General features: G+C 39.4%; 3 protein-coding genes across 4 annotated transcripts; all 3 read left to right on the forward strand.

Moving 5' to 3' along the window:
- The first annotated feature begins 1263 nt into the window (after positions 1-1263).
- Positions 1264-5017, forward strand: LOC111335362 (putative skeletal organic matrix protein 8). Of its 2 annotated transcripts, none has more exons than XM_022941246.2 (2): positions 1264-1424; positions 4057-5017. In XM_022941246.2, the coding sequence occupies exons 1-2, from the start codon at positions 1398-1400 to the stop codon at positions 4582-4584; spliced, it is 555 nt and encodes a 184-aa protein (XP_022796981.1). In that variant the 5' UTR covers positions 1264-1397; the 3' UTR covers positions 4585-5017. The 2 variants fall into 2 exon arrangements, with proteins under 2 accessions (XP_022796981.1, XP_088618829.1); XM_088762703.1 differs by having other exon boundaries at positions 1295-1424; positions 4099-5017.
- A 3279-nt stretch (positions 5018-8296) lies between these two features.
- On the forward strand, positions 8297-8911 carry LOC111335394 (putative skeletal organic matrix protein 8). The gene has a single exon (XM_022941286.1). It carries the CDS (start codon positions 8297-8299, stop codon positions 8909-8911), a length of 615 nt encoding a protein of 204 aa, XP_022797021.1.
- A 1810-nt stretch (positions 8912-10721) lies between these two features.
- On the forward strand, positions 10722-14657 carry LOC148743114 (putative skeletal organic matrix protein 8). The gene is made up of 2 exons (XM_088762688.1): positions 10722-10813; positions 13269-14657. Exon 2 carries the CDS (start codon positions 13275-13277, stop codon positions 13872-13874), a length of 600 nt encoding a protein of 199 aa, XP_088618814.1. The 5' UTR covers positions 10722-10813; positions 13269-13274; the 3' UTR covers positions 13875-14657.
- The last annotated feature ends 959 nt before the right edge of the window (positions 14658-15616 follow it).

The raw sequence follows: 15616 nt of genomic DNA on the forward strand, positions 1-15616 counted from the left end.
TCAATAATTGCTCTATCATTCGATCACCGTGTTTGTTTTCAATTTTTTGGGGGAAGCGGCAAGCGAGTTTGTTTTCAATTTTTTGGGGGAAGCGGCAAGCGGTCACTGCTGCCAGAAACCAAATGGTTTCCTTCTCAGTTAAATAATGTATTCTGTTGACTTTAAATTGTACGTACAGTCAACTGTTAATTAACAAAATGTCAGTGCCTTCAAATGGCTGAAACTTCCACGAACAAGTTCACAGTCTTCGAGGATTTGAAATCCGAAAAAAAAACAGAAAATGTATTCATCGATGAATTAGCTTTAACACACTCTCTGAAAGTTCACTTTAAAAGTTGAAAGTGCAGTTGTAAAAATTATTAACTATCTGCTGCGTATTAGATTGCTCGATACTTAGCTCATTTAGAATATGCTCTTCCCGAGAGGCTGTGAGAAGTGGTAGCGGTGCACTCTCAGCTACAGGAATCGAAGAGGTTGCCGTAATGGTTGTTACGGTCTTCTTGTTGCTCAACGATTCTTATAATGTTTACACACAAGAGCGACCACAAGAGCGACAACAAGAGCGTGGTTACTACTGCGCATGAGCAGAATATTATTTGCAACAAAAACAGAGTTAGACGGTAGTACGCATGAGCAGACCATTATTTGTAGGCAGTTATTTGCAGGTCACGTAAAGGGCTCCCAGCCAATGAAAATGGGGGGAAAAATCCATCGAATGATAACATGCGATATTTGGACGTCTGGTTTTCCTGTACTGTAAAAAAAAACCCCGTTTAACCAGTCGGCTGTACGCTTTACGCTTCTCTATCAACTTTGCTTTTCTCTCCTAATAATAAACGCGCGGAAAATGAAGTATCGCTAAGTATTTTAAGCGAGTCGTTTGTCTTTTGACTCGCCCTACAGGCTCATCAAAATACGGCACAACTCGTAAAAATACTTAGCGATACTATAAACCAAAATGACTTTTTCCTGTTTGTCAATTATTTTTCAATATCATTTTAAGCCACGCTTCCCAAAGGCATTAACATAGCTGTGGTACCCGCATAATAGAAGCCTCACACAGATAGCAAAAGCTATGCTGTGAAAGGTTATATTTTTGAAAGAGGAGTTTTGAACCGGAATCCTGTAAACGAATATTTTTCCAGCATAAAAGTACGCGTTGCGATCCGCCCAGTACAACACTCAATCGTATCTACGTCCCGATGATTAATACAAGGGTTGCTACGGTTTTTCTACATTTAATATTGAGTTGCACAAGCTTGATTGGATAACTCACGAGCTTATTTTATCTCAGCATTTTGCTATGCTGGCCAGTTGACAGTTGACGCTCCCCATGCACACATCTTCTGGTTTCCTGAGAGTTGTTTACCTAAAATCATTACCACTGAGTAAGAGCGATGTTTATCTTCCAACATTACATGAAGGTAGGATTTAATAAAGATTTTCTAAGTATGTGCTTGTTATAATTAGTTGATGATGGACAGTGAATCGTTTTAAACACTTTTTGAGATCAAATCCGGAATTACATATAATTCAACGCTAATGAACAAACTACGATACCATAAGAAGGACAAATGTTAAGATAACTGCTTCATACGATATATCTCTTATAAATGCAAAACTAATAGCTATACCTTGCGGAAATGAATCAAAAGAAAACTCTAACAAAGTCACATTTAAGGACTTTAAGCCGTCAGGACGGCAACGCCGAGGAAGACGTCAATCAAAACATGATTTTTTTTCATGAATATTGTAGAATATCGTGAATGACTGGATGTGTCTCCGTCTCCGGTCTCTTGCGGCGCCTCAACACAACTTCAACATACCGCAATGATCAGTTCCAAATGGAAACTTAAATAATTTGCCGAGATGGCTTCTGTTCTCAGATCACGCAAATTCTGGTGATTGATGTTGTTGTTTTGCATAAGAAGGCTAAGAAATGTTCAAAGTTTAAAAACGCACGTGTCGTGCCATTGTTTTATCTGCGAGATCTTTTGTTTTGCCACGTCCTTGTTGCCGTCGCCGTTGTGGTTTGCCTAAGGTCCTAAGTATCCATTTACACGAAGAAGGGCTTTAGCAATACATTCGCAAACTGAGACGTGGATAATTGTTCTAAAGAAAAACAAGACTCGGTTAAGTCGCTCTAACTGCAAATCTCGCGTTGAAACTCTGCATTCCTCGTTGACGAGTGTAATTTTGGGATTGTCTCTACTAGGCGTTATATTCGAGCGAAAACAACCTTGGTTGCAAAATAGACCACGATGTTTGTTATTTTAAGAAATTTTAAAGTGATGCAGATTATGTGGCTAATAAAACTAATAGAAAAGCTCAATACGATAGTGTTTCGCGAAGGAAAATTCAAAAAGGAATTTCAGCAAGCAAATATCAACCACATCAGAAGTTGCTATTGTATTGCAGCCGTACCTATCCATTCACGTTCATGTTTTCTTAAACTTTTATCAAGGTTCACCTGTCGCAACATCACATGCACAAGCTAAAGTTTGTTAAATGGCAACACAGAACAAGAAGTGTATTGTACATTTATAAATCAAACTCACTTATATCGTCAACGAGGTAGCGTGTTCAATGCCTAATATGCACTCAAAAGCCTATGTTTCAGTGCTACCAAATCTTGATGTTCGAAGCTTCATTGCAATATATTGCAATATCTATAATAAAGTTTCAGCAAGGCTGTCTCCAGCGTAATATCACCAGAAGTTCAAATGTCCGGATCATGCAAAACTTCGCGACACAAAAAGCAGCTTGCAATTGTCCCCCGTTTGTTATTAGACATTGCAATGCAACTCAAGCGAAGGTTCTGATTTTCCAACCGATTAGAATGGTATTGTTACGTACCTAATGGCCTGAAGTTATGAAATTCAGAAGGCGGGCGGAATATCTACTGTTCATTAGACATTGCAATGCAACTCAAGCGAAGGTTCTGATTTTCCAACCGATTAGAATGGTATTGTTACGTACCTAATGGCCTGAAGTTATGAAATTCAGAAGGTGGGCGGAATATCTGCTGTTCATTAGACATTGCAATGCAACTCAAGCGAAGGTTCTGATTTTCCAACCGATTAGAATGGTATTGTTACGTACCTAATGGCCTGAAGTTATGAAATTCAGAAGGCGGGCGGAATACCTACTGTTCAGGTGGTCGAGTATAACGTTAGATATCGAAAACAAAATGGCTTTCATAGGGCGAAGATAACTCGCTTTTCTCCGCAGGGAATACGCCTGGTGCATGAGCAAGCCAGCAAGGAGCTAAGAAAGGTCTCGTTTTCTCGTCGTTCATACAATTTGGACTCAAAATAAATAAATGAGCGAGTACACCAATGAATTTGAATGTATGAAAGTTAAATGTGTGCGCCGCGGCTTCATGAAATGTATGAAAGCGATCCTGGCAGTAAAGAACCCTACTTATGTGGTAGTGGAAATAAGACCTGGAAAAATTTCAGGCCTATTCGGGATTTGAACCCATGACCTTTGACCTTTGTTACACCTTTGTCAGTACCAAAATTCAATCACCTAATGTCTTCATTGAAGCTGAGAGTTGTCTATCCTTAAAATCTCTATCGTGCTTGTTATCTTTTTTAGGTTAATCCGGCCGATTGTGGGTTCGTTGTTAAGGTGGTATGGGAGGCTAATTTGGGTTATTTTGGCCGTTTTTTGCTCCGTTTTAAAACATTTGAAGCGGTGTAAGATTCTTACCGAAATACCCTTAATTGACAGAGATTGTACAAAATTCATCATCGACTCCGAAAACAATATCAGAGTTGCGTTGATGGTTGTGGAATTAGCCGTAAACAACCCTTAAAAACAAACTTCCTTCGCCTATACCGAATAAACACGTCGCTCCCGAGACTTTATTGCAGTCTTTATCGTTGGGTAATCATGCAATCACCAGAAAATAGAGGCAGTCTGAAAACATTAGGCAAGCTTCCCACACCGAACAAACAATAATGTCCAAGCATTCTGTCTAATATACTACCATCAAATAGGACGTACGTCCAAGGAGTGACATCTCACTCAGTTTCTTCTACTTTTCCCCAGGTCTTACTCCTTATCTGTCAACTGCCCTTGCTCACAATACAGGACGAGAAGGAAAAGAAGTGTTCACAGATCACAACCACCGAAGCAAAGGACCATGTAAGGCTAAACGGTGGTGGACCTTTGGGTGCATATAACGAAAACTACATGGCCTTTACGTTAGACGAAGTGCGAAGAAACTTTAAAAACCTGCTCACCTTGCAGCCAGGAAACTTCTCGGCTTTGGCCGCCTGGGCACCGTTAAGTTTTCCCGCCACTCTGGAATCAGGAGCATGCGTAAAAGATTCGGGAAACTGTGAAGGGTGTCCCGTCGTGAAAGACCTTGGCGCTAGCTATTATCCGCGCTTCGTAAACGAAGTCAGTTGCAAGAGTTCACGCATACCTTGTGGTCAGGGTCTTGGAGAATGCAGAACATCAGTTATGAGCCAGAGGTTCTTCAGAGATCCCTCTAAGGATCTGACGACCTGCAATAAAGATTTAGAAGAATACTATTATGACATGGAAATGTGTTGTCAATGCATGTTGCTCTAACATGATGGCAAGTGAAAACTTGGTCACGTGACTCTTCCAATCGGGTTTGTCGAGTGCGAACTTCTCCAATTTTATTTGGCTGCAATTTTTCATAACTTCGTACTGTAAAGTTAGTGATAAAAATTTAGACTAATTCCGATAGTCGCATCGAAATTTAGTCGCCAATCTATTGTGTGCAAAGTGATTAGTTATACATGTATATCAGTTTCTTAACCAGTCTCTCACGTCCAAGCAAAGGAAACAAACGGGTGGGAAACTAAGCCGAGTTGAGTTTTTACGGTTATTTTTACAACGTAAAAACAGTGTAAGAAATGCCAATGTTATACAAAATACTATTTGATCATTTGAGTTAAGATTACGCCCCTAATGACGATTTTTTTTATATCTAAACAGCAAAAATGTCTGATAGTCATCATTAAATAGTGAAACGTCAGATCTCGCTTGAAATGCTTTAGTGATTGTAAAGCCTGATTCTCATATGCCGCAGACATATCAGACATAGTCCCTGGGGGCAGTTGTCGACTCCCAGCGACACAGTCCCGGGGGAAACTGTCGAAGCCCGGCGATCTCTCCACATCGGTCCTCTACGCATCTGCGATCGAAAGTAATAAAATTGGCAAAAAATGTAAATCGAACTGTACAATATTCCTACCCCTCCGTCTGTTTATATTGTTGGGGGGTTTTACCAATCCGCTTGGACGAATTAACGAAAGAAACCAAGACTCTGTAATTTTCTTCTTTATTCTCTACTCTTCTATTGTTGCTACTACCCTCTACTACCGCAGCTATTTCTCTTTCATTTTTTAGCAAGGAGTGCTTGCGTATTTAATGCAAAAATCACAGACATGTTTGGGTTAGCTGATCGTGAGAGTTTCCGCAGTTGTTTTGCAAAGGGGGAAACTGGGTGGCTCGCTCCGAAGTACTTGGCGAGCACAAAGGAACCAATTAAACGCCAATGATCAGGTTGCGCGCGAGAATGACGCGCACAAGCAAGATCTTCAGTGTGGCGGTAGAACTCAAGGTCAGTTTTACCAACCCAAACATGACCAGCTGTGAAACTAATTATTCTCAACCATAACAAGCGATCAAAATGTCTAGCACGGTAAGAAGGAAATTCGCGAACTGAGCCAAGTTCAAGTACGCACTAAAAATAAAAGACCAAAACTATAAATTTATCAAAATAACGCGTAGGCGTAAAAAGGCGAGACTCGATAAAACAAAAGGTAAACCTAAAAATACTCGAAATAGCAATCCTTTAAAATACTCTACAACAATATTGATCTTATAGTGTTGCCGGAGCGCCAATTTTCGCTTGCGCTTGAGCTCGTGATAAGGTGCCTAACGAAAAAGAAGAATATTGTGGAAAGAAGTACTGCGACTTATGCACGTGCTCCAATTCAAGGGCAGACACGACCAGTATCATATTTCGTTCGCAGAATTGCGACTCGTGAACAGAATAATTATGGAATTGTGGGGAAATGGAGTAGCTAAATCACTGATTTCTTCGCCAGTTACCGGAGATAAGAAATATTTTAATCACCGATAACCGCCGGCTTGCCTGCGAAATTGAACTGAGGCGGCGGTCAGTGCCTGGGACCGAGAGTGAGTCGGCGATATTTTTTTGTGTATATGCCATAACGTTGTCCCAGGTCGTGCGTGTGGCCACGTAGCAGGCATATAAGAACCAGGCTTAAATGCTATCCCAGCACGATTAACTCCCGCTTGAGCGAGAAAATAAGATTTATATATAATGCTATTTAAAGCAAAACAAAATTTTTAATCGGCTCAAGTTTAAGGCTATTACAATTACCCTAGGACTAATTTATTAAAGTGAATGATGAGACAAAGTTATGAAATACCATTGACCTTCACCTGCTTATAACAATGGCCTTAGAAGATACAATTCTCTTCATTCGGCAAATCTTTTGAAACTAATTGAGCGCGGTTTTCCGGCCACCTCCTAAATGAATCCGGTCCCGATCTTTAATGCATAGATCAATAAATTTTACCCTTCACCTCCAAGAAGCGATTAAAAGATAACTTCTAATTTCTATTTCATTACATTATCCAGAAAATACGCAGTGAGAATCAACGATCTTGTCATCAAGAGGGACCAGCTTTGATGAGATATCAAAGTGTCTCATTTAATTTAAAGCAAACCAAGAGAAAATTACGGGTCCCATAATTTTTTCTTGAAGAAAACCTAAAATCACTGCGCGTGAAAATTACTTATTGAACTTTGCAAGTTGAAAGGAAGTTTGGCGAGACTTTAACCTCTTTTTGCTGATTCATCTTCTAAATGCAGACGCTGGGAGAATGTACATACAGAAGCCAACATAATTTTTTAGAAATGAAAGAAAATTGATTTATTTCTTTTTATTTTAAGGATGAAATTAAAGCAAGACTTGCCGGAGTCACCCTAGCATTCTCCAAACTAAAGGCCGTTCCGAATATTTACACTGATTCGAACTGATCACTTGGAACCCTCGTAAACTAGAAAACTTGGAAAATGAGAGTGACTGATCGATCGCTGTTTAATAAAACAAATGATCAAATAATGTACCCAGCTGTGAACGTCTTAATCAATGGAGTTGACTTATGAACACCAATCAGAGTTTTCAAGAGAGAAAATGATCTACATTGAACACGCTGCCAAGTACTTGTTTTCATAAAGTGCGCCATTAGCGAAGAACTCCTTGCCACCCAAAATGCAGTCTTTCAAACCTTGCAATTTTTATACTCAGGTTGTGGAATCACGTTTAAAAGAGTTTTCTTTGTGGAAAGAAACTGTATTTTTTTTTTTAGGAATTTTCTGCTGCAGTCGACACATTGCTTATGATAGTATATACGAATGTAATATTAGCGATAAGTCATCCTTTTGTTTTTTTTTCTTTAATTCTTTTAAATCATTGTTCAATGCAACCGGGCGGAAGATTCCTATTGGGAACTCCTTAAAAAGATATTGTACTGTATAATACTGTATTGCTCGAACTTTGAATATAACTACCGCTTCGAAATTCATTGTCAAACTACCTTTTCCTTTCTCAAAACTGCTGATACCGCACAAAAAGCAGATCAAGAGAGACAAAGGCGATTTTTCTAAAGAAGAACACAGTTTAAGGTATTTCTAATTATATCTTAGTAAGCAAAGTTGCTTTACCTAGCGTTTTGACAACAAGGCTTGAGAAAAATTAACAGCTCTTTGAGTTCATTTACAATGTCGATTTCCTTGAAAATTTTGTACATGCAAGGAAAACGAGTAAATATCTAACTGTAAAGCACCGTAATCTTCACTCAGATGTTTTCGACCATCAGACCATCGGACTTTCCGAAAAGGAATTATTTGAAAAGGTAGACATAAATTAGGTTTAAATGCGGCAAGCACCAGTGCTACTGCAATAAAAAAGGTGTGGCGAAAGATTAAAAAAAGTTGAATTGTTAGCTTGCAGTGCAGGCGTCCGCTTCCATTAAAATAAAAAATGAGGGCCATAATTTTCGCTAAGAAATAACAGAGCAGTCGCTTGCCAAAATCACGCCTGAAATACTAAGTTTTGGATGCGCTCGTCAATTATGGAAAAGTTGTTACACACTTGGCGTGAGAAAGAGAAACAACTTCAATCTCCACGATAAATTTTCTTTTTTCCATTCATCGCTTTAGATGCCTCCTCGCTCACTTTTGTTTTCTGTTGTGCTTCTCCTTTTCTGGCGGATTATGGACACGGTGAGAACTCCTACTGACGAGGTGACATTTACCCAGACTTTACGACGTTTCCAAAGACCCCCTGGGCCAATGGGGTACTGCAACCCAATGTATATGGCATTTACAGCTAGGGAAGCGGCAAATCTCCCCAACTTGGTGGCTCGACACTCAACGATGAGGAAATTACGAAATGGACATCTCCATTCCACTTCGACTTCAACGTTAAACAAGACTCAAATGGATGACTTCATCAAGGATGGTAATGGTCTCCATAAGAGAGTAATAGAAAGAAGGAACGAAGGTAAATTTGGCAAGAGAGATGCTATTTCGCTTTCGAACCCGCTGTATCCTATCACTACGATCTCCGGCCCCTGCGAAACGACAATTGGGGGGCTCCACAGGCTCTGTTCGGTTTGCCCTGCTGTAACAGACCTGGGTCCAAACAAGAGCCCACGATACATCAATGAACTTTTGTGCGGAGGAGATGAGTTTTGTGGAATAGATGGCGTGCAAGGAATTTGCCAAAACACCGTTATTATTCAGGATTTTCTGATGACTACAGATGACCAATTGAACGTGTATTCGCAACCCATCCGTGCATGCTGTGATTGTACTATATTTCCGTAACACACTGACTGTAATCAACAGAGGATTAAACCAAAACCTCTCTCTTGCTGTAAATGAATGGTACATTGACTTGAAATAAAGAATTCTTCGCTCTCCTTGCCTTTACTTTGGACTTGAGTACGTTAAAAACTTTGTCCAAACGTAAACAACGACATTGACAAGCGGAATGAATTTTATAGTACGTGTTTACCGCACGTACCCGATAAAATAATCACGGGGAGTTTCATTGCAATCGTCTGGTTTACTAAAAAGAGGAGCTAGTCAAAATGATCAGCGCTCATTACTGTTTATATTTAACTGAAAGAAAATCATATTTTATTACTGAATAGACTCACCAAAAAAGACTGGCCTAATACCTGTCTCACAAGAGAGAGAGAGAGGGAGAGAGAGAAATGAGATGACTAAGGAAGTTAAAACTGAGGAATTTTAAAAATGCTGTGGTAAGCATAATTCAAGGGAAGTGGGGATTAAGGAAGCCTCAAAAACTGAACACGGAGAGCACTGTTAGGCCACTCTTCTGAGTTTTCCTTTGTTAATGACACGAATTTACGAGGAAACTGCGCCTTGCATAACGCGAAAATCAAGTCCCCGACTTTTTATCAAACTTTCAAAACGAGCCATGTCAAACAAGGTTCCATTGCAGGTTATTCGTCTGATTAAAAGATTAACTTACGCTGCGCGAGGGGCATCATGGGATAGGATGAAAGAACCGGTGAAACGGTGATCATTCCGGTTTTTAAACAGTTCCTCAGGAACACAAAGTTGACTCAAGACCACCAGAACTCTGCTGAAACCGTACTGCATCGCAAAGTAATGCCACGAAATTCACATCTCCAGACGTTAGAGCGGTTTTTAAGATCTCTTGGCTTTTCAGTTATTCAGAAACCTTTCCGAAGCAGTTTTCGTGCTCTTGGTCCATTAGTAGGTTAAAGCTGGATTTCCTTTGATTTCAAGCACATTATGATGAACTTCCTTTCCTTAAATAAATCGGGGATAGCAAATGGCCAGTTTTTTTCCAATTCCAGGCATTTTTCACGGACCGAGACTGATGTTTGATAAGCACTTCAACGCAGAGTGATTTTACGTCTGTAAAAATCCGATAACACGCGTAATGTAAAATGCCACGTAAGTATAGACGGCTCCTGTCTACGGAAATCTCTCCGTAGCATTTGCTGTGTTCTCGGTCCGTTTGTAGGCTACAATTGTATTTCCTATGATTTCAAGTACATAATTTCCTTTCCCAAAATAGATCGGAGTCAATAAATAGCCATTTTATCTTTATGTCGTGTGTTTGGCGGAAGGTTAATAATTTACATCTGCAAAACAGCACTTCCACAGTAATCTAATTTCACACCTGAAAATTCCGAAAACTTTTCTCTCATCGACCAAGTAAAAATTTGACATCTGCTCAAGAAAGCGAAATGACGTGGCAGACAGTCTGGCTTTGAAATCTATATTATAAAAGAAATCAGAAAGCAGTAAGGAAGTAAAATTTTTGACATTTTTTGTCGGAAATGTGGCCAAGATTTACTGAACCGCACGGAAGTTCTCGAAACGTTTAACTGAATCAGCTAAACTGAAATAACTATTGCTTGGATGGTTTGAATTGTACGGATATAGAAGATCGGGGAACTGAATTGTTGAAAACCTAAACATCTAGTCCCAGCAAGTAGAGGCGAGCGAGAGTCAAAAGAAAAAAACTTCCTATAAAGTAAACTTTTTAAGATAACATCAAAATGCCAAGGTAATGTAATTTGAGAGATTTTACATCGGTTTTACATCACTTCCGCATATGTCAGGATTATATAACTGTTAAGACTGAGTCGCTTGATAACATTGCACAGGCCACAGTCAAGAGCCTTGTCCGCATAACCAACCGCAGAGGAGCATAAAAATATTGAGGTAAGCCTTGTCATTCCACAATTAAATTATTCATTTAACAAAAATTGATGAATATTTTTCATGAGCGCTGGGTAAAGAAATTTCCCCTCGAGAATTCGAAACCCAACCGGGTCCCATTTCGCTGTTGGATGCTCTACGAACTTAGAAACAGAGATTTTTTACCGAACTATAGGCCGTATGCGAGGTTTACAAGGTCATAAATTTCAACATTGTTTCTTTAGATTCCAAATTCATAAAACTTGACATAGCGGAGGCTAACGACGGTATCCAGCCTCATTACTTCGTTTCTTCGTTTCTTCGTTGACCAAGAGTAAAAGTAAAGGCATAGAAATTCTGTTAAGCTGTTCGCATTTATCCCCTGTTTCATGTCAAGAATCAATCTGTACTATAGTTTACACTGTAAAGCACTCTGTTTGATGTCGTAACCAGTTCTAGGTCTCTTAAGATCGGAACTCAATTTTTCATGCAACAAAAAAAACGCAAGAGAAAATCGATCGGCTAAAATTCAACATACTGTATACCCCAATTCAGCTTCCCGCAAAGCTTCGATTTCAGATGGAAAAGCAACAAGAAACATTTTCGAAGAAGAGATTTCGTGTTTTCTGGTCAAAGCTCAGTATCTAGGTTAAAAAAAATCAACGTGCTGTATACCCCAATTCAGCTCCCTGCGAAGCTTCGATTTCAGATGGAATAGCCACAAGAAGCATTTTCGAAGAAGACATTTCTTGCTTTCTGATCAAAGCTCAGTTTCTAAGTTAAAAAACGCGAAAAAAAAATTCCTACGACTTCGCAAGCTTGGACATGTACAACTAGAAAGCATCACATTACATGGGCAAACCAGTTCTTTTCCTTCGACTGCAAAGCAGAACTCGCTGTGGGTTGTGAGTAGGTTGACTTTCGTTCATATGTGCGGATTTTTTTGGCTTGTTGGCTTGATGTCAAGAGTTTCATGGACGCATGTTGTATTGCACGGAGAAGGTAAACTGGGGTTGGACTGCACGCGAAGAGTTTTGGAAAAGGAAATGTTAAATTCCAATATTTTGTGCAATTCTCACCAGTTGTAAGGAAGAAAATTATAGTTTGGGTCTATCTCAAATAGGACATTTAAGTTCTCTCCAAACTCACCTCTCTTAAAAGCCCGTAGAGATATCGCTCTAATATACACGGTCAGCACTTAAACTAACTTACTCCTAAGCAAACAAACCTTATCGATACTCATGTATATATGAAAAGGAAACATAACTTGGTACGTCTTAAGCGTGTAAATTGGTCCTATTTAGCTTTCTTTTCAACGCACTTAGATTATGCAAGAAGCAATGAGGTTTGGCGATAGCATAAATGTGGTGCAGTTGCGTGTCTGGGGCGATCTTTGTCAAAGTACTGTTTACGATTTACGTTGACTAGTGAAGAACAAACCCTTGAAGTTTCAAGTTCCTGAGTGTGTCCCTGTTAGGGGTTCCTCAGGGCTAATTTCCGTCCTAGTCAAAGTCCTCTCAAAGTCGAGCAAAACTCGTCTCCCAACAAAGCAAGAGTTGTTTCCCATTTAGGAATCAAAACAACAAAAACCCGTTGTCACATCGGTGAAGAATTCTTTCTCCCACAAGGTTCAAAGTTTTCAGGAATTTTGCTTTTTATATTTGTTAACTCGCAAACTATTTAAAAGAGTAATCTAATTCGTATTTTTCCGAAATACTTCGTTGTCTCCAAACGCACTGTCGTATCAGGGAGTAAAACAGTCTTGAACGACACTGGTCGGCGCGCATGAAATTCCATTCGCCAGAAAAAAATTATCGAAAAAAATGCCCTTTGGATAGCAAACGTTCAATAAATCGTTTGGGTTACGGCCGATAACATTCAAAGACCACTGAAATACATTTGATATACGTTTTCCAGTCGGCGCTGAAACACTGAACATAACTCCTACAGTTACTTGAAAATTCTCAGTTCAAAGTAAGGGAGCAAAGCACCATGAGATATGAGAAACACTAATCTGTCCCAAGTATTCTTGCCATGTTTTAGACTTTATTCAACGAAAAAGCCTCCAAATACACCATGTTTTTGACTCCACACTAAACGCTGTGTACATACGTTATTTTAGCAATATATATAAGGCCGCTCGACATGCTTGAACCTAGAAGAAGGCCCGGATCCTAACTTTCTGACGAGTTCTCTGCAGCTTAGAACATTCGATTGCAAAATCACATGAAACGAGGTTCGAACTAATACTGTTCCTGACGGGAAGTAATCCTTTACACACTCCTGACAAATTATTCAAACAAGGTTAAACTCTGTTGGCAAAACTCTAGATATAAGACAAAAGATAATTCTTTTTCGCCCAACATTTTCGGTTAATTGAATATTTTTTCGGGGTATAACATACCGCAGTATATCTTTTATTTCAGACTTATAATATAATGCTACAATCAAGAGAGAATGAATTATTTTGTTTTCACAGAGAACAATGTTTAAAACACTTATTTCAGCGGTGGTTACAATCAATGTCCTTCTAAGCTGTATCAAAGCGCGTCCGTTGAACTCCACGTCAACTGCTGACACAACAAGCCCTCAAACAAGGATCATATCAACAACATGTACAACGAGGACTATGAGAGAACTGCTGACACAACTGCAAACCCACGGTAGCTTCAACAAGCGCTATCAAGCAATCACGAAAGACGCCGCAGCAAAATTTCCCAACCTACTTAATCAAACTGCGCCCAACACCACGACAACCTCACGCCCGACGAGTCCTTTTCCTATAACAAACCTCACAAGCGTTAGGAACAAGGGCTCGCGCGATCAAAATGGCCACCGCCGCCTGTGCACCGAGTGGTCAGCGGTCACCAAGTTATCACCGGCCTATTTCCCGCGTTATTTGAACGAAATTATCTGCGACACTAACGACAGAAGTTGCCTAGGTCACACGGGCCAGTGTAACCAGGGAGGTGTGATCGTGGATATCTTGTACGACACTGGAAAGTGCGGATCCGATGGCAAACAGATCTGGAAAGTTGTAAGCCAATGGATCCGATCTTGTTGCGATTGCATGTCCCTAATATGACCTTAAAGTTAGCAGATCTCGAAAAATCGCCCCAAGAACAATTAACCAAAGTAATCTCGGAAAATCGACTCAAGAACAATTGTCCAAAGTAATATTGGATTAACAAGGATTTGTTTCACTCTCCCCTGTTATTGGTCTAGAAAACTAACGCCAAATTCTTACCTAACAAAATCCCGTTTCTCGCCCTTCGAATTGTTTACAAGTATTCTGTTAATTCCTTCAGCTATCCTTAGAATTTTTGGAATGCACGCCTTTTTCCTGAAGGGCTGTAGTTCTAGGTTTGCCACACTCAATGAAAGAGCGCTCTCATTTTTCACCAACCGCTTGATATTCATTAGATTTAGTTTACAACTCACGCACAAGCTCGAAATATTTCGTTTTAGACTTGGTTTTAGTTCTATAGATATGTCTGCTTACAAACATGCAGGCAGTTGTTTTTTTTTTTTATCTTTTAGGGTTAGCTTACCGTCAAAATTTCCCAGCTAAAATGACATTTGTGAGTCCATTGTCTTTTTTTTTTTTAGTTTTGCGAAACTCAGTAAAAGCTGAGATTGTTGTCTTGATCATTGTAGATGATCGGAAAACTATTGAAGTTAACTCATCTCTCATATCTTCACTTTTTAATATGAATGTGGTGTCGTGGAGATATTTCAAACATTGTATAATTTCGCAATATTTCTTTTTTTTTAATTATTCAAGCTCTTATAAAGGTCTACAAATAAGTCAATCAGTGTGTCTTAGAGTATTTTTACGGATGCAATAAAAAAGATTACAGTAAAAATATGTCGATGAATCGTCTGATTTCTTGACAGTCAATCTCACTGCTACTGAGTTAAACTTCAGAACCCAGTTTTTTAAAAGACAGATAACTTTATCAGACTGATAAATCGCTATCCAGCGGATAAGTGTTAACGAAACGTGCTGTGCCATCCATCGGATAGGGATTTGTCCAGTGAATAGGATTGCTCAACCTTCGAACAACCGGTCAGATCCAAAGAATATGAATTGAAACAGAAAGACACGAACATTTTCGACCAAAACAAATCGAAATAAACGAAGTGGAATAATTGCATGATGGGTTACACTTACGCACTCCTGCTTAAACTTCAGATTTTTCTCCGAGTTCTATTCTATGAGTTTTTTGTTCTTGTTGTTGCTTTTTTGTTTTGTCTTTGTTTTTGTCTTTGCTTTCATTTTTTCTGTTAAATATTTTCTATACATTTTGGGCCGAATAACATTTTGCGTTCACTTAACCTTTTGCTGTCTGGCGTATGTTATTTAAGCACAGAAAATAATAAAAGTGACGTTTGGGATCTGCCCTGGAGCCAAGTGGTCCGTCATGTGACGCGGTATGAAGAGAAACTACAGAAAATTGACTACGAATGAGGGGGGAAGGGAATGTTTGATAAATTTGATTGTGACAAAACCAAAATACCCTGATCGTTCTCCTAGACGCTCCTTGTCAGTCCTGAGTTTAAACTTCGGGATTTTTTTCGTGTTAAGACACAAATCTCTTGTGTTACTAGTCTCTTCAGATCTACTCATGCTTTTGCCAAAGCACTCGACGAAAGAAAGCAAGTTGCCACCGTCTTTTTGGATTAGAGTAAGGCATTTGACTATGTTTCATTTAACTGTTTATTGAAAGAGCTGTTTGTTGTGGGTATAAGAGGTAAACTGCTTTCCTAGTTTAGTTCATGATTAACATGTAGACACCACAGAACAGTCATTGATGGTTGTGAATT

This window comes from Stylophora pistillata, chromosome 1 (assembly GCF_964205215.1).
Source record: "Stylophora pistillata chromosome 1, jaStyPist1.2, whole genome shotgun sequence".
NCBI lineage: Eukaryota > Metazoa > Cnidaria > Anthozoa > Scleractinia > Pocilloporidae > Stylophora > Stylophora pistillata.